At 37.5% G+C, this 23,662-nt stretch overlaps 1 protein-coding gene across 2 annotated transcripts in view; it reads left to right on the plus strand.

Moving 5' to 3' along the window:
* Positions 1-23,662, plus strand: part of LOC136679681 (alpha-1,6-mannosylglycoprotein 6-beta-N-acetylglucosaminyltransferase A-like) — a 252,818-nt gene that overhangs the window by 141,359 nt on the left and 87,797 nt on the right. For both annotated transcript variants that reach the window (XM_066658338.1, XM_066658337.1), the window contains 3 exons: positions 4,813-4,902; positions 17,682-17,753; positions 18,949-19,110. In XM_066658338.1, coding sequence (XP_066514435.1) covers positions 4,813-4,902; positions 17,682-17,753; positions 18,949-19,110 — 324 coding nt within the window. The remainder of the gene's footprint in view (positions 1-4,812; positions 4,903-17,681; positions 17,754-18,948; positions 19,111-23,662) is intronic.

Raw genomic sequence — 23,662 nt, forward strand, 5'->3', positions numbered from 1 at the left:
GTGACTGTCACCTTAAATTTTAAATGTTCACTTAGGAAATTTTTTTTTGCTTAAATCACAATACAATAATATATATCTAATATCTGGTGATCCTACAGTGATCAATATTACCCACCTATGGAGCAGGAATAAAGCAATATTCTTTTCTCCTTTCATGATTTTCAACATTTGCAAATTTTCTTCTATGAGCAGAAAAAGAGAAGAAAGCCTAGCATGTGTGAGACCGAGCCACACTGGGATTTTGTAAACACATTAGACTGGTTTCCAGCACACAGACAGGCTGGAGAGCTTGCAAACTGTGAGAACACCTTATGAATTTTATATAAAGTGTTTTTGATTACAATTGTAGATGTTTCCTTTAACATCTAGAGAGAGAGAGAGAATGAGCACACTGTTATCCTCTGTTCTTTTGATGCATTTAAATGTAACCCCACTCTTTTTATTTCTCTTCCTGGCATTCAGTTATTTCAGTTCTCAGCTGAGTCAAGTGGAGATATTCCTCTCACTTCTCTCATGCTCATGTACTGCAAGCAGCTCATTGAAATCTGAACCATAAAGCCTCCCTGAAATGCTCTTCTGCAGGTTTCTTATTGTAAATCCCCGCTGGCATGGGAGAGTGAAGCAGCTTTTGATCCCTCCCTCTCCATGGAGTTAATTTGCAGCCTCCGTACACGTCTGGAATCAAGACGCAGACTTAATTAAAAGATCTTAGCTCTTGCTACTGCCTTGAGAAATTCGGAGAGTTTGTGCGATGCCACAAAGACAAATATCCTTGTTCTTCTCTGCTACTGATGAATTATTATTATTTTTGATTTCTTCTTTATGAGTCATTTTGTTGTGCACATTAGAAATCTCTGTCAATTGTAGAAAATATGCCAGAAGTAGAATCAGATTTTATTTACATTCATCTAGGTTCTTTAAGAAGCGGATAAGTCATGAGATGTTCACCTGTTTTGGTAGGACATTTACATTTTTGTTGGAAGGTGTGATGGCCCACTAAGGCCCCACATGTAAGAATAAGGGATGCAGGGTGTTTAGGGAGTAAAGTATGAATTTAAATTTTGTTCAGCACAAGTTCAGAGTACATTGCAGTAATATCCCTACTTCTGATTTTAAGATTGCCCAGAATGTATACATTGGTTATATTTATTCATTTCAAAGTTAATGTTTTTCATTATAAAATCATTTAAAGTGATTAGCTCATAAAAGGTTAAAATTCTGTTCAAATCCTATATTTCAGGTAAATGGTCAATAATTTAACATCTTTTAAACTTATCTTTTCTATACTAGTTGTGCACGCTAGTAAAGAAGAGTCAGACCATAAGATGGGACAGTTTTAACATTTTTATTGTTCTCACCATAACATTTCTGCTGACTTCTTTGTTTGATTCCCAGGAGCCATGTCTGCAGCGTGGGTTAGTGGGTGTTGGTTTAGAGAAGGTGCGGGCTTACTGAGCATGTCTTTATAGAAATGCCTGGAATTCTGGGTAATCTGGACTGTACTACTTGGAACCTTTCTAGGGGGTAAACCATGTTTGTACAAAGAGCTAGTGGGTATTTTACAACATTATTTCCATTGATATTTAATATTGAAATCTTGTGATGGTAATCTAAAGTGTGAGATTGAATGTGAAGTAGTGATGTCCAGTTAAGTGGAGTTCTTCACATTCACTGTTACTGGGGTAACAATTCAATGTACCTTGAATGTTAAATGGTTTGATCCATGGTGTTAAAAGAGGACCGATTGTGCTGTCAAGGATGAGTTTTTTTTCTGTTCCCTCAAGCTCACAGGCTAGAAACTTAGCTTGTTGCATAAACTTTAAATTTGTAATTTATTTGCAATAAATGTCTAGACGTGACTCCTCAATGTGCCTCTTAGCCTTGTTTTTGGTCACACCCTGACAGAAGGTGTGGGGAGAAATTTTATTGTGGTTGTTTTATATTATTTAAGCATTTATTTATTTATTTATTTTCCTCTAACAAAAACCAACACAGGCATTTGTAGACCTTCAGGATTGCATGTTTAAAAATATTCATTTTCTCCTGTTAAAATATTGTTAACAAAACATTGTGTAATATCAGATATTCACCTTTATTATGAATTTAGAAAATTACATTCTTTGAAATTGTTCAGCCCTGGATCAGTATAAACTTTGCTGTATAGAGATGTCAGTAAGCTTTTTACTCATTTTACCTTTGTTGTGGAAAAGGCTTTGTTTATTATCAATACATGACCACTGGGTGTAGTTTCCTTATTTATTAATTTTTTTCTTCTATTGAATGTTCCCCTTTTTAAAATTAGAGCTGTCCCCATTTTTGTAACAGATTAACCAGGCTGTAATTTTTTTCAGAGAGGAAAATGTGCACATATTAGCTTGTTAATATTTAAAATGAACTATTAAATAATTAGTACATTTTTTTATCTGAACTTTCTTTCCAATATCTGAGGCCTATATTACATGTGCGCACAATTCTCCTAATACTCTCAGTGGGTAGAATGGCCCTCTTTATCCCCTAATCATAAACACAGTGCTACACTTCAAAATAAAAGATATACAAAAAAGTTTCTTTGAGTGATGCCATAGAAAAAAAAAAACTACTGCTTCCATAACAAACCTTCTTTTTTAAAGAGATGTATAAGTGTGAATAAACTTCACTTGATATAAATGTTCTTTAGCAATTTAAAAGCTATTACCAAAAATATTTTTATGGAAACAAAATTAGTTCACCTATGGCATCAATCAAAAAAAAATCTTAGTATCACCTTTATTTTTAAGCATGTAGCCAGTGTATTAGCTGTAATAACAGGTCTAGATAGTAAGTATTCTCCCCATTCATGTTCTCCTTGAGTGGTGTTAAGCCAGCACCAGTTTGAAAAGAGGAGGCAGTTTCAGAAATGTCCAAGGAAGCATGTGCTTTCCCCCCACCCTCTCATGTTGGTTCAATGATGCCATGACTTATCTTGCTGGAATATTATTTGCCTGTAAAGTCCCTGAAGGACTGCAGGTGGTCAGCAAGCAGTGAGACCTAGTGGGCACCAGTCAATGACATATTTAGGCGGGCCACTAAACCCAACCTTGTGTCGCTGTCAGAGTGCAGAGTCAACTAATCTTCCTCCCCTTTCTTCATCAGAGGTAATTAATTACATATAATAACAAATTAATAACATAATTAATTGATAAGTGTGATTTGAGCCATACAAACTGGGATCAATATGTCCTTCTTATGCCTTGCAGAGAAAACTGCTCCAGATGAGGGGAAACTTTATTTCAAGGACAAATTGGACCTGCCTTCTCTCAGATGTATTATGTATTTTGAACTAATACATTTCTTTACAGTTGATGTGGAGTTGAGCTTGTGGCAGTACATCTTTAGCTGTACACATAGACTAGCAATTTTATGATTGTAATCCTACTGAATATCAGTGGATATTTCCCATTGTTTCTTCTGAAATTCACAGACAATAAGAAACTTGCTCAGCAGGCTTGGTTGCATTCAACCATATAAACATGACACTAATGTTATGGATTATAAATTCTACTCAAGCTCATCCCAAAGTTAAGCGCTCAATCAATCAGAAGTGTCTAGGGGGCTTTATTCTACTCTAATCTAAACTTGGATTTTAACATGGTGATCTTATTCTCCTTTTGCTTCTTTAGAGCATCATATTCTGAGGGCAGTGCTCTTCAGAAAATGTTATAAAACTTTTCAAGTGGTTCAAGCATCCTTATTTTTTGTAACAGAGTTTTGTATGCTCCCTTAAAAAGTGTTATGCTTCACTCACTGAAGGTGCATTGACAATATATTATGGCAGCTGGCCAGCTTGCATGGACTTAAAACAGTAGAGCATGTGACTGATAACTGAATAGCTGAATTTGCATGTTTAGCATGTGGACGGTTGGGAGATATAAATAGTTGGTCCAATAAGAAAGGTTCATTTTGGATCATTATGTTGGTGTTATCTGCGCAATGTGTGAGTGTGTGTCTTCACCCTATAGTTGAAGGCATGTGATAGTGGTAGCCTGGCTGCTGTTGGAGCCATTGAAAAAGAGAAAAAGGAGTTCCGTTAAGTCATTGGGCTCCACCCCTTCTTCTGTAAAACTTTATTTCTAAGAGTAAAGAGCAGAAATGTTTCCAAGAGTCTCTTCCCTGACTTTGTCGATGCAACAATATGTAGTGTCATGTCATGGCCCTAGCACTCCCCCATCAGTCGGCATCATTCTAGCAAATGCTAGCATCTGTTAGCTGGTATTGCAGAAATGAGCAATTAGTATTCTCCTACAAGCATGGTTGACTCTCTAGTTATGTGGCTTGCTTAATGTGTCTCGGAGGCAGCATGTGTTCCTCTGTGTGTTTTGTGAGTCTTAGCTGACTGGCAGACTTGAAATTGAGTACATTTTGAGAGACAATTAAGGTAAAAAACATATATTAATAATATATTTACTGGTATTGTTAGGTGTTCATAATGCCCATCTATAGTTGACACTATTTATTGTTTCTTTCATTGAAAATGCAGTAGTGACATGTAATATCTGTTGGCTACAGAGTTCAGTAAGGATGGAAATTTGGCCTACCCTGTGAATGCCTTGTTAATATTTTGCACTTGTTTGTTATTCCTTTATTGTATGTACAAATTTGCCAGTGATGTGCTGAGTATCTGCTAAACTGCCTGTAGTCATGCAGCAAATACAGTCAGCAGTTGTATGCTGAATGGAATTCAAGCCTTTTTTTCTTTTCCAACATAAAGGCTAAACAAATTGGTTTCATGCTGGAATTCTGCTGACATGTTCCTGTTCTCCCCCTTTTCCTTAGTGGATGAAGGACATGTGGCGTTCCGATGCCTGTTACGGAAACTATGGAGTGGATGGGTCAACCTGCTCCTTTTTCATCTACCTGAGTGAGGTAAGAGAATTCTGACATACACTAGGGTGGTGCTTCATTCACTAGTAAAATTCAAGTTAAACCCTTCATGCACTATTGTTAGGGGGCCAAGCAGCAAAGGTGCTTCGGCCACTCTTGCTTTTTCTCTGATTTTTCTTATTAGGGGTTCAAGCACAAGGTGCTAGAGACCCTGTTATAATTGTTAGGATTTTAATTTTTATTCTTTTTCTGCACAAATGATCGCACAGCCCAAACCGTGAGGCCTATAGACTTGGTCAGTAGGTAATAAACCCTCCCGCTACTCAGGTGCAAAAAATCAGACTGATTGGCCTCATGGGGGCACTACAGCGAAGGAAAATGCCTTTTCTTATGGGGCTCCTACCACGTGAGGCATAGAGACGAAATATAATTTTTCCCCTGATTCCTTGGGTCCTGCCAATCCAAAAAGGTCGATACAATCACTAAGCTCTGCCCAGAGCTTAAATCCTTGACGATCTTGACTGGCAGGTCCATGGAGGCACTTCCTAAGTGCAGAAAATTTTTTGTAACAATAGCCACTAGGGGGGCGCAATAACAAGAAAATATGGAATATGTCAGTGAAAATTAAGCATATCGACAAGCAATTTGTTTGTCTGTATGCTCTGCATAGGCCCTTACAAATTTGTAATTGCAAGTACTGTCAAAAATGCATTATATTTTCTCAATAGCCAGTTTGAAATCAGTTTTTCGAACTAGTCTGTGGAATTTGATTCTATTCACACATAATTGGCCTTGTTGGAATCTGTATTCTGTAGGTAAGTAATTATCAAAAAAAGTGTGACTTTTTGAATATTTTTTGTTGCAACATATCAATAATTTGAAGTGTGAGCAGCTTTATAGGTTTTTCATCCATAACTCCAAGAAATGAAGCCCAATGGAGACCTAAATCCACAAAACGGGGGCGCTACAATTAGACAATAACTGATTAAATGGCTTTTTTGTGTTATAGCGCCATCTAGGATTGCAGTGGCACCACAGTTTAATTATGACATCTGCTCCTCAGACTGATCAAGCATGTGAAGTTTTTTTGGGGAAAGCGTTTTTGAGTTATAGGTGTATATAAGTGTACATATTGTAGTGTAGTATGGATCGAATAAAGAAATGAAAAGTTCTGAATGAAAGACTCTCCACTCTGAATAAGGATTTCTTGGGACAGAACCCCACATTCCACAAAATTGTGTGTGTGCGTACAGACGCTGCACCCCTCCCCACACACACACACAAACTCACGCACATCAAAGACGGACAAGGACACCTTCCAATGACCCCCTCCACTTCTCCATGAATGGAAAGATAACAAGCCAGTTTATGACGCTTTTAGGCAAAAAGAAGATCAAACAAAGTGGTGAAGACTAGGATTAACAACCCAGTTTTATTACGAGCGGCGTCAAGATGGCACTGATTATCGTCTGCAAATCACACAGATGGCACACAGAATTGACCTTGCACTGAACTCCTGAAAACCCGATCCGAACCAAACGAATAACATGGACCAACAGCGACCCCAAGTGAACATTTGCGAAATCATATTTCGCCCTGCTGCCGTCTAAATACATAACGGACTTAATCGAGTATTTATAAATATGTTTATGCAATATGTATGAATGTTACTCTCTGTTGTTCTCAAGTGAATGTCTAGTAACTAATGAAGTGATGTGTATTACTGTTTCAATCATGAAGGAAAATTTCTGTCTCTGATTAGGAAAACGAATTAGTTTCTAACTTCTAGCATAATATTGTAGTGGGATGTAATCGTAAAATACCCAAGATATATATACGTAGATATTTGATATTAATAATCCAGGACACTCATTGTGCTATACCACAAGCATGTATAAGTAATTTTTACGTTATTCAGTTTCATGTGTATACGTGATTCTTTTCTCTCTCTCTGAAACGTGAAACAAGTCACGTGAGCCTCAGACCCAGGATCCAATCAAAGGAAGGAGACCTCCCAAATGGGCGTGACCGCGCCACATCTGAAAAGGGAATGCCCGACTCCGCTCCCTCTCTTCTTCTGCCCTTTTTCCGCTACACTCTTCTGCGACCCTCTTCTCTTTTCCGCTACGCTCCTCATGTAGCTCTCTTCACTTTAAGTGCGACGCTCTTCCTTTTTCCTTACACCGACGAAACGACTCGTCAAAGACTCTAACGAAGGACCTCACTCAACTTCCAAGGGACGCCTTGTGCTAGTTAGCAGTGTGATACAGAAACTACAAAGTAACGCCTAGTAATTCTCAGTAATCTTTTTCTTTGTTTATTTGTGTCATGTTTTATCGCCCAATACAAGTTTAATCTCATGACTGATCAAAGCAGGTGAAACTTATTTTGGCCAGAATAAGATATCACCCCTGAGATTAGTTGATAGCGGATATGTTAGTGTTATACTCTGACTTCTGAGGGCATCGCTTCTGGGGACTTGAGTAACGAGCGAACGACTCTTAGACGCCCCCCTCACTCAGGGGACAATCCAGCCAGGCCAGCAGTTCTCCGTGAAGGGAATCCCCCGACTGACGTCACACCGTCTAAGGCCAAGAGTGTCTGACTCACCCTGGAAGGAATTCCCTCCCTAACGAGCCTACCTTCAGTGACACCGGGAGGACAAGAAGCAAAGAACTGGAGAACGGAGATTGAATTTTTGGACCCAACGGCTTGGTGATAACAGCAAAAAGAGTAAGCAGCAAAATCTACTCACTTTTCAGAAGCTGATGCCTAATTAAGTCTCTTGATAAATTTATACATTAATTAAATCTCATTTAGCAACACAAGTCATATAGCCTAGCCTATCTTTAAATTAGAACCAGTTTGTCCTGCGTTGATCTAGTGAGAGTTCCAAAAATCAGACAAATACAGCTATAACTCTCAAACTATAGAGCAACATTTTGTCCCGTTTTGTATAATTATTTATAATGATAATATTTCAAAGTATTTGAAATGCTTGCAACAATGGTTGCTCAAGATGAGACTCGGTATTCACAGTTCCCTTGTGGCATAACATGCAAGCAACTGCTTTCTTGACCCAAAGGTTTGGGGTTCGAATCCCAAGCTAGATTGCTGTGACAGTAAAATGCTTTTATGAATGCTGTGAGAACCTTGCATGCTGCAATGTTCTGATAGGGTGTTTTATACTTGCTAATAATACCGCAAAACTGAAATGCTGAGTAAATTCCTTTTTTTCCCCTGCATAAAAATTTGCCCAGACCAAACAATAAAATTTAGCTTTTTTCCATATTACTCCACCCTTACAAGACGCTTAAAATGGGGCTCTGCAGAAGTCACTTGTGCCTTAACATGAAAGCAACTGCCTCGGTTCAGGGATTGAATCCTGAACTGGGCCAAAATTTGGTTGCTGTCTGAGTATTATATGTAGAGAATGTTACAGGATGTAGAAGGTGTTAGAATCAAAAGACATCTAATGCTTATAGGAATTGCAAAATCTTAAACAATGACTGAATTTGTGCTTGATTCCCTACTGATATTCAGTGTCAAAAAGTGTAATGAAAGATTGAGGAAGACTCAAGATTGGTGCAAGCTTTCAGTGATTTACTTTGAATGCAAATAGTCAGGGGTTTGAATCCTGTGGCTGTTTAGTTTAATCAAATCAAATCAAATTTATTTATATAGCGCTTTTCACAACTGATGTTGTCACAAAGCAGCTTCACAGAATTCCAGTAAGACAAGATTTGACATGAAATGTAAAGACAAATGTAAAACCCTCAAGTGAGCAAGCCAGGGGCGACAGTGGCAAGGAAAAACTCCCCCAGCTGAGGAAGAAACCTTGGGAGGAACCAAGGCTCACAAGGGGTGACCCATCCTCCTCTGGTCAATCTACTGGTGATGATAGTTAGTAGTCCATGAGAACTTCAGTGTAGGGACAGCTTCAAGGCACTTGGTGGTTGCTGGAGCGTGGGCAGCTGGTCTGAAGCGTGGAGGAGGATCTCGACAGTCATCCATCAGTGTCCAGACAGACAGGTGGGCAGTCGTTTACTCGGAAAGATGTAAAGGGATGGAATTAGTTTTGAACTGTTTTGTGTTTGTAAAGTAGAAAATATGAAAATTTCCAGAGTGTGGCTAATGACTCCGGCAGATCTGACTATGACAGCATTAACTAAAAGGAGAGAACCAGGAGGACACACAGACACGGGAGCATCCTGAAACACTGGCATCCCTCCGCTCCACCGTCAACAAACCTGAGTGATCGCGAGAAGCGGCGGGACGACAGCACCAGCGTCTCAGTATACTATAATTCCCTGTGTCCATGGACCCCCCGGATCTGCCGCCTTTATCTATGGGGGAGCATTAGCTACCAAATGATAAACTAAACAAATGAGTTTTTAGCCTACATTTGAAGATTGTGACTGTGTCTGAGTCCCGAACATTTTCTGGAAGATCATTCCAGAGTTGGGGGGCTTTATAAGAAAAGGCTCTTCCCCCAGCTGAGGCCTTCTGAATTCTGGGAACATTTAAAAATCCAGTATTCTGTGATCTGAGTGAACGTGGGGGCTCATAATAGGAAATTGTTGTCTTGAAGATATTCAGGAGCAAGCCCATGTAGAGCTTTATATGTTAATAACAAAATTTTGTAGTCAATGCGGAATTTAACAGGCAGCCAATGAAGTGATGATAAAACTGGGCTGATATGTTCAAATTTTCAAGTTTTAGTGAGGACCCTAGCTGCAGCATTTTGAACTAGTTGAAGTTTTCTTAAATTGCTGCTGGTGCATCCTGACAGTAGTGCGTTACAGTAGTCAAGCCCTGAAGTAATAAAGGCATGTACTAATGTTTCTGCGTCCTGGAGGGATAAGGCATTTCTAATCTTAGCAATATTGCGAAGATGTAAAAAAGCTGTCCTAGTGATACTACCTATGTGTTGATCAAATGATAAATCCGGGTCAATTATGACACCAAGATTTTTTGCTGCTGAACCAGGTTTAACTGGAAAGTTAGCTAGATTTAAAATTAAGTCTGATAATTTATTTCTTGTCACTTTTGGACCCAAAAGCAGGACCTCTGTTTTGTTGCTGTTTAGAAGGAGGAAGTTACGCAACATCCAGCCTTTCACGTCTTTTACACAGTCCTCTATTTTCTTTAATCTGTGTTTGTCATCGGGCTTGGCTGAAATATACAATTGTGTGTCGTCTGCGTAACAGTGAAAGTTAATGTCATGGTTTCTTATAACTGTGCCTAGCGGTAACATGTATAATGTAAATAATAATGGTCCTAAAATAGAGCCTTGTGGAATTCCAAATCTTACTTTAGAATAATTTGAATTTAGATTGTTTACTTTTACGAATTGATAACGTTCCGTTAAGTAAGATTTGAACCATAATAGGGCTGTCCCTGTGATTCCAACCATGTTTTCTAACCTTTCTATGAGAATATTGTGGTCTATTGTATCGAAGGCTGCGCTTAGGTCAAGAAGCACCAACAGGGATACGTGGCCTTGATCAGAGGCAAGAAGAAGATCATTTGTTATCTTGACTAGAGCTGTCTCTGTACTATGATGTTGCCTGAATCCAGATTGGAATTTTTCATATATATGATTCTTATGTAGATATGAACTAAGTTGTTGGGCCACAGCTTTTTCTAAGATCTTAGACAGAAATGGCAAATTAGAAATAGGCCTGTAATTAGACAGTGTACTAGCATCAAGATTTGGTTTCTTGATCATAGGTTTAATAACTGCTAGTTTAAAAGCTTTGGGTACATGGCCCAGACTAAGCGATGAGTTTACTATAGTTAAAAGAGGATCAATAATAGCTGGTAGTACTTCTTTGAGCAACTTTGTGGGAATTGCATCAAGTGTGCAAGTTGTACAGTTTGCGGAGGTGATAATCTTCTCTAGTTCTAATTGTGGGAGTGGGCAAAAGGTTTCAAGTCTTTCTTTTACAGTTATATTATGTTTTATTTCATTCACATCAGGTGGCAGCCAGGATGGATTTGATCCTGTGGCTAGAGTTTGTTGTCTAATATTCTCAATTTTATTATTAAAAAAGTCCATAAAATCTTTACTGGTGAGAGTTGCTGGAATTAGTTGTTCAGAACCTGCTTGATTTTTTGTAATTCTAGAAAACACACTAAACAGTGCTCTCGGATTATTTTTATTATGGGAGATCAGCGAGGCCAGATATGCTGAGCGAGCTTTAGTGAGGGCATTTCTATACTCTATAAGGCTGTCCTTCCAGGCAGAATGGAACACTTCAAGCTTGGTTGATCGCCATTTCCGCTCTAGTTTTCGTAATGTTTGTTTTAAAGTACGGGTCTTATCGTTATACCATGGTGCGAGCTTTTTCTGTCTTATACTTTTATGTTTAAGTGGTGCTACCTTTTCTAAAGTAGATCGACAGGTATTTTCTAGGTAATCAGTTAGTACATCTAGGTCCATTGGGTCTGATGGAGTTGGAACTGGGGTCGATAGTTCTGGTAGGTTTTCTATAAATTGTAGGGCGGTAGATGGTTTTATTATACGCCTTGTAGAATAGCGAGGGTTCTTACATATATTATGGATAAAACGTAGCTCATATGAAATTAAGTAATGATCGGAGATTGCTGAGGAGTTTAGTGTGTTTCATGCATGACTCCTTATTCACCTCAACATTCACAAGTACATTTTGATGGAATTACTTCAATAATTGCTACTCTGAAATGATGAATATATTCATGCACGACTATATATTGACTCAAATTTTTAATAGTGTAATGAATGAAGTGAAACGCCAAGCATGCAAGTAATGCTACCTGATAGCAGCTGGCTTTGTAACTGAATGGTCTTGGGTTCAAATCCAGCAGCTGGTTGATGTGCTGAGTTGAAGAATATTCAGTGCAAAATGTCACATGTTAAAAAATTTCACAAGTGTATCCAAATCAGAAAAAAATAAATTAAGTTAAAGCAAAAAGAGTTGCAGTGAAACCCATGGTGCCAAGTAATGCCATTACCCCCTGTAATTGCCGCTTGCGGCTATATTTTATATTTGTATTTTTTACATGCATCAATTTAAAAAAATTGTTTATATTTAACAAACAGACATAAATTGAAAACCCTGAAAGATAAATAATAGTTTGCCTTTGTTTAATTGCAGCAGCCTTTGTGTGTGTGTGTGTGTGTAGTCTCTGTAATTGGCATTAGTTATTTCAACATGCTGTATTTCAGAGGTCCGTAAGTTAGTGGACCATTGCTCAATTGGTCAATGCAAGCGAATTAAACTTCTAGATAAGGCATTATCATCTGGATTCATTTGCTCTTGTCCCTCAGTTTGGCAAATAAAGACATCCATCGAAGAGACTACTTTGAAATTCTGGAAACGTCAATGGTGGAATACTTCAGTCAGATTAATTGTTAAGAACAAAAATATATTGTTACTATTGTACTGTAGCGTTTCAATAAGTTTTTAACAAAGTAGTGGATGACTGATGAGTACGGAATATATTGTTGAACAGATGAAGCTCTCTATCTAAAACATGGACATACATAAGATAGACTCAAAAGCCAGTATATATTAGGCACAAACTTTTGTGAACAGTTTTGATAAAGACTAACTGTGATGGAATGAGAGGTGTGCAAGAATAGAAGAACCTGCTCTGCGGTGGACCAGTATGTTAGCAAATATGCCTAAAACTTTCCTCCCTGGTTTACCAGGATTTTAACATTGACATGTTAATTAATTTTTTTCCTCTCTTTTATTTGTGATGAAGACATGAAAAACATGTGGCAATAATGACACCGATTTTACATTAGGCCATGCTAAAGCAAGTTCATTTTTTTATACAACTTTTGTGTAAAAGTGCCATTCAGTGCTTTTCAGAAACAGTATTGGCAAAGTACTGAAATATTTGTATTTACAATGAGTAATGAGACACTGGCACTCTGAGAAGCTTTTTTTTTTTTATACCCAATCATGTTGTCAATTGACCTAATTAGTGTTAATTGGTCTTCCAGCTGTTCGTTATATGTTCAATTTCCTTTTTCCAGCCACTTATTGCTACTTGCAACTTTTTTGGGATTTGTTGACACTGTGAAATTTTGAATCAACATATTTTTCCTTTAAAATGTTACATTTACTCAGATTAAACTTTTGATCTGTCATCTATGTTCTATTACGAATAAAATATTGACATTTGCCATCTCCACATCATTGCATTCAGTTTTTATTCACAATTTGTTTAGTGTCCCAAATTTTTTGGAATCCAGTTTGTAGTAAAAAGCATTACTAAATGATTAAATAATTGAATGATTAAGAAACATAAATGATTAACTGTGAAATGGTCTATTTATTAAGGTTTATTACTGCCTTAAGTATCATGACTTCATAAAGCTTTGTTGTAAAATGTTACCAAAATATTACAATAGTGAAACAAGTAAAAGAGTAAAATAAATTGTAAAGATCTCCAAGAAATAAAACTTAAAAAGCAATTACATCAAATCAAATAATGCAATAAAAAAAAAAGTTTAATGCAAAAGACACGAGTTTCGCATGTAGTGTGCTTTTGTCTACTTTGGGATATAGCATAAGTAATGCAGTGGGAATCAATCATTCATTCATTCATTCATTATCTGTAACCGCTTATCCAGTTCTGGGTCGCGGTGGATCCAGAGCCTACCTGGAATCATTGGGCGCAAGGCGGGAATACACCCTGGAGGGGGCACCAGTCCTTCACAGGGCAACACAGACACACAGATACATCGCTCACACACTCACACCTATGGACACTTTTGAGTCGCCAATCCACCTACCAACGTGTGTTTTTGGACTGTGGGAGGAAGTGGGAATCATGTTTCTTTAAATTGTAGCTTATATTAATGTTTACTACAATATCACATGACTTAAGTGTTTAAAGTGTTCACAATACCGGGCAAAATGGGAGACTATAACATTAATTTATGTATTTTTAATACATACCCACAAGCACATGAACATAACAAATTGTCTTGTTTACATTCTCACACTCATACAGTCTCTATGTTAATTTACCATAATAGCACAAGTATCACCTGATAATGGGAAAACTGGAAATAGAAGCAAATAAGTATTGAGTGATATTACCCAAAGCTTATCATTATCGCACAAAAGCAAAAATTTTTCTCCAAATAAATCAAGATAATTTTTATCACCCAGCACTCCTCTGTAGCATATCTAATAAATGATCCTGCAGTATTAAGACATTTCTAGAACATTAACAGTAACAAAAGTCTATTCCTTAACATACTTGTATCCAGTTTAAGGGTGTAAGTACAAGGGAATTGTGTTTTCTTATTTTATTCCTAGGGAGAACTAGTGAGCATATGAATTGTATATCAGCTTGTGCTGTTTAATTGCATTTTTGGGAGCCCTTTTAGAAGACCATTACAGTAATCACTCCTGCTAGGAACAGAGGTGTAGGTGAGTTTATTCATGTCTAGTTTAGCCAGAAAATCTCTAATCTTATTGATGATCTTAAGGTGATAAAATTCTAATCTAGGAACTGCTTTAACATGACTGCTAAAATGGAGGTCAGAATCCATTAGTACGCCAAAATTACGAGTTTGTTCTTTAATTTTGACGGCTCTCAAATCAAAATATGCAACTACTCTGTGCCTTTAATTGCTATTCCCATATAAAATAACTTTTTTATAAAAAATAAGTTTTATTCACCTGCAGACAATTGTGTCCTCCATCCCGTCCTCTCGTATTCACAAAGTGAATCAGTGAGTCAGTCAAATTTATTTGGGCATAGGGCTAAATAAATACCTGTGGTAAGCCAATAGTCTTGTAGAATCTGACCAAGAGGAAGCATGTATAAATTAAATATGCGCAGCCCAAGAATTGATTCCTGGGGGACACCACAGGTCTCTGACACAGTTTCAGTTTAAGAACTGTTCCTGAGAGTCCAACCCAGTTCCTGAGTCTGTCTATAAGGAAGGCAGCGCTAAGATCAAGAAATAATAGAAGAGATATTTTTCCAGAGTCTGTATTTAAGCAAATGTCATTAATAACTTTAATTTGAGCTTTTTCATATTCTATGTTTAGAGTGCAACTTTTAGCACCTTTAGAAATATATTTACTTAGAAAATCAGTGACGTTACATTTGTGACATATATTTTGATAATTGATGACGTGTTCAATACATATTTCACCTGCTGTAACTATATTTTATTTATTAAGTCTTTATTTAAGCAGGTAAGTCCCATTAAGATCACTGATCTCTTTTACAAGGGAGACCTGGCCAAATATAAACATCCAAAGACATATTTCAAGAATTGTCAGCCACCATAACACTTTCAAGGCTGAAATTGAATGAGGGATGTTTAACGACAACTGACATTTGTTGCAAAAACATTCATACATATGTACGTTTATGTTTGTCATAAATTGTAAATTGCACTGTGGCACAATCGGTAGTGTCGCTGTCACACAGCTCTAGGGATCTGGGGTTGGGGGTTCAAGTCCCTCTCCGGTCTATGAGGAGTTTGGTTTGGCCTCCCTGTGTCCGCGTGGGTTTCCTTGTGTTTCCTCCCATAGTCCAAATACACACGTTGGCAGGTGGACTGGCGACTCAGAAAGTATCCATTGGTGTGAATGAATGCATGTGTGTTGCCCTGTGAAGGACTGGCTCACCCACCAGGGTGTGTCCCCGCCCTGCGTCCAGTGATTCTGGGTAGCCTCCGGACCTCCCGCAAACTGGATAAGCAGTTACAGACAATGAATGAATGGCATAAATGCTATTGTAGAGGCCATACAGCCTGATGAACAGTAAAGTATTATTGATAATCAACAAAACATGACTAAAAGGTCCCCAGATTCTGCATATGACCATAAGAGTGCCATATCACTGAGCTGATAAAAATGATCAAATAATAGAGGCTTAATGATTACAGGTTTGAAAAAGCTTAAACACACCTGAACATGACCTGGTCCATCTAAAGTCATCCACATAGTTTGGTTTGTTTATTCACTTGCAGTGAGATGAAAAATAATTTATTCCCTCAACAGCTTCCATTAATAACAACGATCAAAAATATGTTTTTCACACTGGAGGTGTTTGCATTTGTGTGTTTGTCTGTGTAGAGGTGCATTCAGAGTATGTTTATCCTTTAGGCTAAAAGCATTTTGAATATCTGTGAGTAGAACTGATCTGACAAATGCTGAAAATGTATGTACAAACAAGCACAAATGAGTGAAAGAGAGAAGTAGTGCAAAATACAAAATAATTGTGAAATATTTGTCGAGTTTCTTTGTTTTCAAACACTCAACCTGGTATATGGATTGGGTACATAAGGACAGTGCACAAAAGAATGGCAAGCAAAGAAGGGCTGTGGCTCCCCATGGGCCAAACTTCATTAGCTAATTCGCTAAAAAAAGTTTTAATTTTTCAATGCAAGATAGCAGTCATCAAGCACTGAGACTTCAATCACTCAGACAGCACCGAGTTAGAAACCATCTTAATCAACAAATTGCTTCATCAACAAATTCAAACTGAAAAAAGTATTATGCAAAGAGAAAGCCATATTCAAAAATGCTTCCAAGATCCAGACTACTATCTGCTTTGTGTGGATGTACCATTGATCAGTGGTGCATGACTGATTCAGCAGCAAGTATTTATATTTTAAAAAGACATATGTTTCCATCAAGTCAACATTTTTTACCTCAAGGTCTATAGTCATTCCTGCAAGACCAGCACTGATCTTTCTGGTCAAGCAATTGAATAATTGTTTCATCTGACAAGAGAACACTTTGTGTGCAGTTGATCAAGTCCACACATCAATCTCTGCATTTTATGCTGATCTTGTAAGAGACGCTAAGTAATTCCTCTCTCTTTGGGACCTAATGTCTTCATTTTTTTGTTCTTTCTGATTTCATTTGAACCTTCTGGACTAAAATTCAATCAGCACCAAGACTTAATTTACCCCATTTTCTGAACGATACAGTCTTTGTGTCATCCACAAGTTTTTATGTTGTTTATAGCGCTGCTGGTAGTACCACAATTTTTCTTGGCTCACAGACGACTTTTAAATTTACCGTTCATTGGTAAAATCATTGAACAAATTGTTTAAGCAAATTACTATCTTCCTCTCCATCAACAGCTGTCTCTACTAACTCCAGTTATGTGTAATAATGACAAATGACACAGGAAAAAGTATTGAACACAGTTACTGAAATGTATATAATACTTCGTACAAAAGGCTCTGTTGGTGATGACAGTTTCAAGCCGGCTCCTGAAACTGAGAAACTAGTTGCATACATGGTTCAGGTGTGATTTTGGCCCATTCTTCCATATTCAATTGGATTCAGGTCAGGTGATTGGCTGGGCCATTATAACAGCTTTGTTTTCTTTCTCTGAAACCAATTGAAAGTTTTCTTGGCTGTGCGTTTCATTCTTGCTGAAATGTCCACCCTTGGAAGTTGCATATGTACTAGTTGGTATGGAAAAACTTGAAGGAAAAAGGAAAAGTGTTTGTGATAGCAGATCAGTTTGTGTCAGAGGGAGGTTTGGTAGGGCATGTTGAGTGTGTGCCTCCTGGGGGGGATAGATGACTGTGTGTGTGTAAGGAAGAGAGAGTAATGAACAGGATGCAAGGGAAAAATAAGCTCAGTCAGAGTGATGTGTTTTCACACCCATACATGTTTATCTACCTGCTTGTCAGACCTGCAGAAAGTAACTCCCTTTTTAAGATATGCAGGCATAAGCCTATATGGCAGTCGCGTATATAAACATACATGCTAATGGGATACAGTTTTTATTTTTATTTATTTTTTTATTTTTATTTTTTTCCTTTTTCCCCATAGGTGGAGAACTGGTGCCCTAGACTACCCTGGAGGAGCATAAATGTTAATGAGGATGCCACAAAAAAGGGACAGGTCTGTGTTCTTAATTGAATCATTCAGTTATCTGATGTGAAACTATAAGTTCTTACAGTGATGTTGATGGGAACCAAGCATCATATCTGTAACACAAAGCTAGGTTTTCTGTAGGATTGTCTTTTTTATTATTTTTTATGAATTTCATCCATCCATTATCTGTAACCGCTTGTCCAATTTAGGGTCGCGGGGGGTCCAGAGCCTACCTGGAATCATCGGGCGCAAGGCGGGAATACACCCTGGAGGGGGACGCCAGTCCTTCACAGGGCAACACAGACACACACACATTCACTCACACACTCACACCTACGGACACTTTGGAGTCACCAATCCACCTGCAACGTGTGTTTTTGGACTGTGGGAGGAAACCGGAGCACCCGGAGGAAACCCACGCGGACACGGGGAGAACACACCAACTCCTCACAGACAGTCACCCGGAGCTGGAATCGAACCCACAACCTCCAGGCCCCTGGAGCTGTGTGACTGCGACACTACATGCTGCGCCACCATGCCGCCCTTTTTATGAATTTATTCAATTTAATTTAATTTAATAGCTATTTAACTCTAAATCCCTTGTTGCATACTCTACCAGTGTGTTATTTATTATGAAACAAGTCTCTATGATGGTGTTCAACTTAACTAGTTTTATAATGTAGACCTTTTAAAGATGTAATGCTCCTTTACATTAATATTTATATTCATATGAGATTTTGAAACATGTATGTGTCTAACTGAATAGTTCATTTACATTCTGAAAACTGAAAATAAGTTTCATAGAGTGGTGTGTCAGTTAAGGAGATTAAAAAATGTAGCCAGGGTTTCAAGGAATGCATCTCAGCCAATTATAGTGTTGATTTTTACATTAAAATTCAGGCAAATTTCTTTTGAAATATAATCATACATAAAAAAATGTGGAAACCTAATAAAGTAACTACAAATTTCACACATTTTTCAGCATTCTTATCTTTTACTTGTTAAATGGATCAAATACATTTCTGTATATTTAAATTGGAATATAAGTTCTCTTGTGATTGTTTAGGGGGAAAAACCCTTCTAGATGCCAGTGTGAACGAATACAGAACTTAGTTGTTATATAGCTCTTTAATATTCTTCATTTTATTTTGCTCCAATTGTCCATAGACAGTAGGAGTAAGTAGAGTCTAATATATGTATATATTCCTTGGTTTTGATCCAGTCTGAGATACGTACCAGCCTGGACGATCTGTATCGTGTGATGTCTCGGAGAGAGGAGTTCCGCTGGATGATGTTGAGAATAAAGAGAATGGAGGAGCCATGGGTCAGTGCCATCCGTTCACTGTCAACCAAACAGGATCTGCAGAACCGCAAACGCAAAAAGGTACTTTGCATTTTCTTTCTTCTCTTGGAATTTGTGGCTGAATGTCATAGTGTGGAGGACGCATCACAAGAAGAACCTGAAATAGAGCTCAGTGAATAGAAAATTTTTGCATATGGGTTCTTGGCTGTTGGTAGTTACTGGTGAATTGGTTTGTGCCTATTGTTGACTGTGCTATCAATATCATTGAGTTTGGAATAAATAGAAATGCTCACCTATGGTGGATAATATATAGGTTCACAAAACCCCAAAAGACAAAAGTATTGCAACACAAAGTGTACAAAACAAAAACAGAAATGCAGGGTTCATACAGGTGCTTGAAATCCTTGAAATTGCTTAAATATTAATGATGTATATTCGAGGTTTGAAAAGTGATGGAATTTTGGATTAAGTGCTTGAAAATGCTTGAAATTGTAACAATTTCTTTCACAACAAATGGCTCTGCATGGACTCATTAGCGCCAATGCATGTGGTAAAGATCATTTGACTCGCCTCACACAGAAGTGCCGTCTCTTTGGGTCCCTAAGGCTCTTCATTATACCACAGAGGATAAAATCACCATAACATTCTGCACTGGTTACAGGAAAGAAAGAAAGGAATGAATGAATGAATGGCTCTTGGACCATTCACCTAAAAGGCCTGGCTCAAATAGCATGTTTGTGACCAATACACTAAGACACACTGAGTCAGAGATAACTCTTATAAAAATGCGGAAAGTTGCTTTTTAATTAGCACTCCATGAGTTTTCATGGAATAATTTTCATGACAATACTAGAAAATACTAGGTGAAAATATGAAGGTGCACATTTAAACACATTTCACACAAAAGCACAGGGCAAAAATATAAACACATAGAATCATTTTCGATAGCAAGGTAAGTCTACTTAGAAACAGGTGACACATTTTGAAACTTCAATTTCTTTTTAAATTCTTATCCTACTGCTATTACCAAATACAGTTAAGAATTTTTTAAAAATTCTTTTATAAAAGTTAACACTTTTATAAAAATATATAAAAAGTGAAGTTATCATTTTGAATATGTATGTATTTGAATCAATCTGCAATTTACTTCAACTGTAAGGTGCTGAAAAAGCTTGAAAATTGACCTAGAAAGAGTATCTAATGCTAATATGGTCAGAAGCCGTGTTAGGTCCATGAAGCCGTGTTGAGGAGAGGCAGTGAATTTAAAGTGGGGGCAGATTATAAACAGACTGCGTATTTCACACTACACGACTGTCTATGTCTATTTTTTACGGAGACTGGAAAAATGTCACACCCTCTGCACGATCCCAACCTCCCCACCAAACACGAACTCGCATTTCCTTAGAGACACAGATCAATACGGATGTACAACTTTCTGTGGTTATTGTTAGAGAGAGAATATGAGGCACTATTTGTAACTTCGTTTTGACAGGTCATTTGGGCCAATCAGAGCGTGCCACGTCATCAAGCCGCCCCCTTTGGGAGGGAAGTCCCACCCCTTGTCCAATCAGAAGCGTCTATTTAATCAGAAGTCCCGCCCTGTCATTGACCAATCATAAGCGTGTATTTTCCCGCCCTTGCTCAAAAGTCCCGCCCTCGCTTTGTCCAATCACAAGCGTGTATTTTACCCCGGAATTCCCACCCTCCCCTCAACCAATCATAAACGTGTAATTTAACCGTAATTCCCGCCCTTCGCTCTGTTTTATTACTGGTATCTGCGATCTACGACCCCCCACAATGAACCCCTTTATCGCACGCACACATACGCGAACCCCCCACCCCTTTATTGCGCACACACGCGCGCACAGGCTCTGTTTTATCACAGGTATCAAGTCACGAGCTACGCTTTATCAGGCGCACACGCGCTACCGTAATCGCTAATGATCAACCAACCCCCCCACCCCTTTATCGCGCACACACATACGCGAACCCCCCACCCATTTATTGCGCACACACATACGCGAACCCCCCACCCCTTTATCGGTCATGACACACGCACATACCCACACACGGGTATACATAAGTAAAATTTTAATTTTCTAACTCCAAGTTCTAAATGATTAATAGTGTTTTAGTGATTAAAGATTGTTTTAAAACCATTAATTAAAAAAAAACAACAAAAAAAAAAAAAACGGTTTGTGACCCTCACCCCCATAAACATACTGTTTTCATACGATAAAAATGACATTTGAAGATGTCTTAACACTGCCCCTCCTAAACCCTCCTCCTCACTGTATGTCATATAGTTTATAATAAGTGACTCAGTATATCTAGGAGCTCAATAGCTGTCAAAAATCTACACATTACACGCTGACATACAGTTTTGGCTGGCATACAGCTCGGACTGGAACCAAAATCTACAGGTAAGAACTGACATTCTGTTATTTATCACGGAAAATAAGATTAATTTAAGAATATTTTATATTTCATTTAAAAAAATGTTATTTATTTATTTATATATTTATGGCTAATATTTTACAAGCTCCAAGACTAAGTCCTTAGGGTAAGTTAAAAAAAAAAAAAAATATATATATATATATAGATACATAGATAGATAGATAGATAGATATGTATTTTATAATGTTATTCATGAAAATTTTTGTATCTCTTTAGTCAAACGTCCTAAACAGTTATGAACTGGAGACACCTGCTACTTGAACACATCCACTTATGATGAAGCTCTTCCCCCGTAAGTACAATATGTTATTCATAATTTTGTGTGTATCTCCTAGTCCTAATTGAATTTTTTTTTTTCATCTTTAGATTTCAGTAAAAACAATCTGACACTATTATGATGCTACTTTCTACGAATGCTGTTATCTGTGAAGATCCATCGACTGCTGACTCAAGAATGTAATACTTATTTTAATGTTTATTTATTCATTTTGCATTATTGTATTAGTCAAATGGTGCAAAAACGCCCTAACAATGAGGTTTTAAACAATGAAGCTAAGAAGCCTAACATCAGTCCTTTTTCACATGATTTAAATAGCACTCAGATAATCTGCGAACTAAAACACAGTATTTCAAAATTAGAAACTAAATTGAATGAACACGAAACGTGCACAACTCTGAATCCTTTTCTGTTAGAAGCTGTAAATCAGCTTAATGACAGTTTGTCAGTTAATCCAACCCCAAACTTTGAATGTTTAACATCTCCAAACAATACTGAAGAAAATACAACTAAGTTTGCATGATGTTTTCTTTGAACTGGAGCAGAGCTTATCGAAATTACAAAACACACTCAAATAATATGATACGTGTACAACTCTGAATCATTTTCTGTTAGACGCTGTAAAACAGCTTAATGACAGTTTGTCAGAACCTTCTAATCCAAGATTTTTTCTATGAACTAAATCAAAGTCTTTTGAGATTAAATGATAATCTGATAAACTTAAGTCAAAATTCATTAACCAGTCCTGATTATCATGATGATTCGAGTAATGAACATTCACTTAATACTGAGAATACCCCCAATGACAATTCTCCTCCTTCACCTAATATTGAGATTAACCCCAGTGACAATTCTCCTCCTCCTTCACCTAATATTGAGAATAATCCCAATGACAATCCTCCTCCACCTGACAATGGTGATGTACAAATGGGGGGTGTTATTGGCCCAAATATCAATATAAATCGCTTAGACAGATTCCTCTCTCGGCAATGTCGACAGCTTTGCAGAATTTTACAATTATGTTCTTGAGATTTTAAATGAAATGCTCAATGTTGCCAATGATGAAATAGGTGGTCCAAGTGATCGTGTGTTTGTAGTTTGTCGTTGCGTGTTCAGATAAATGATGGGGGTATCTACCTGAATTCCTTTCTGATGTTGTTTGAAAACGCCATTCAGAGTAAATTTGAAATACTTTCCAATGAAACTTTACAATTAGTTATTCGGATTGTGCATGCTCCTCAGGGTGGAGGGAAAAAAAGATGTTCAGAAAAAGATGAAACATCTGTATGTTTTTCACAACAAAGATGTTTTGCCTTATGCATTTCTCAAATATTGAATCCTGATAAAAACATTTTTGAAGTAGAACAAATAGCGAGGCAACTGCAAAATGATGTAGGTTAGCTTTGCCACGCATTTGTCCCCTTTTGCTGTCCACTCCCTACCTTTGAAATCAATGCAGCATATATAATTAGCTATGTGGGAACCTGTTTGTTGATTTGTCTCAAAATCATAAAAGACGTACTTTTCATCGGGAATTTCAAATATTATAGGTTGCATAAAACTTTCATGCGTGATTTCTGAATCAACTTTGGCTCCGCAGTTTTTACAACGACTGGTTTGACACTGATGCTTTTTCGATCCTTTACTCTGATCCTGCACAGTATTGCATTTAGGGCAGTAGAATCTAGCTGGGCATAAAGTTTGACCATCGCTTGAATCGATCACTGTTTTAAGTTTATCATAACAATACTGGGATCTACAAACCCTTAGACAATCTATACATTGCACAGTCTTTTTTGGTTGTTTAGGACAATCTTTGTCAAGACATACGTTGCAATAAAAATCACATTTGTGATGTTTCTGATTGTTAAAGCCGGTGGAACAGTAAGGGCAGACATA

Source organism: Hoplias malabaricus, chromosome Y (genome assembly GCF_029633855.1).
Source record: "Hoplias malabaricus isolate fHopMal1 chromosome Y, fHopMal1.hap1, whole genome shotgun sequence".
Classification (NCBI taxonomy): Eukaryota; Metazoa; Chordata; class Actinopteri; order Characiformes; family Erythrinidae; genus Hoplias; species Hoplias malabaricus.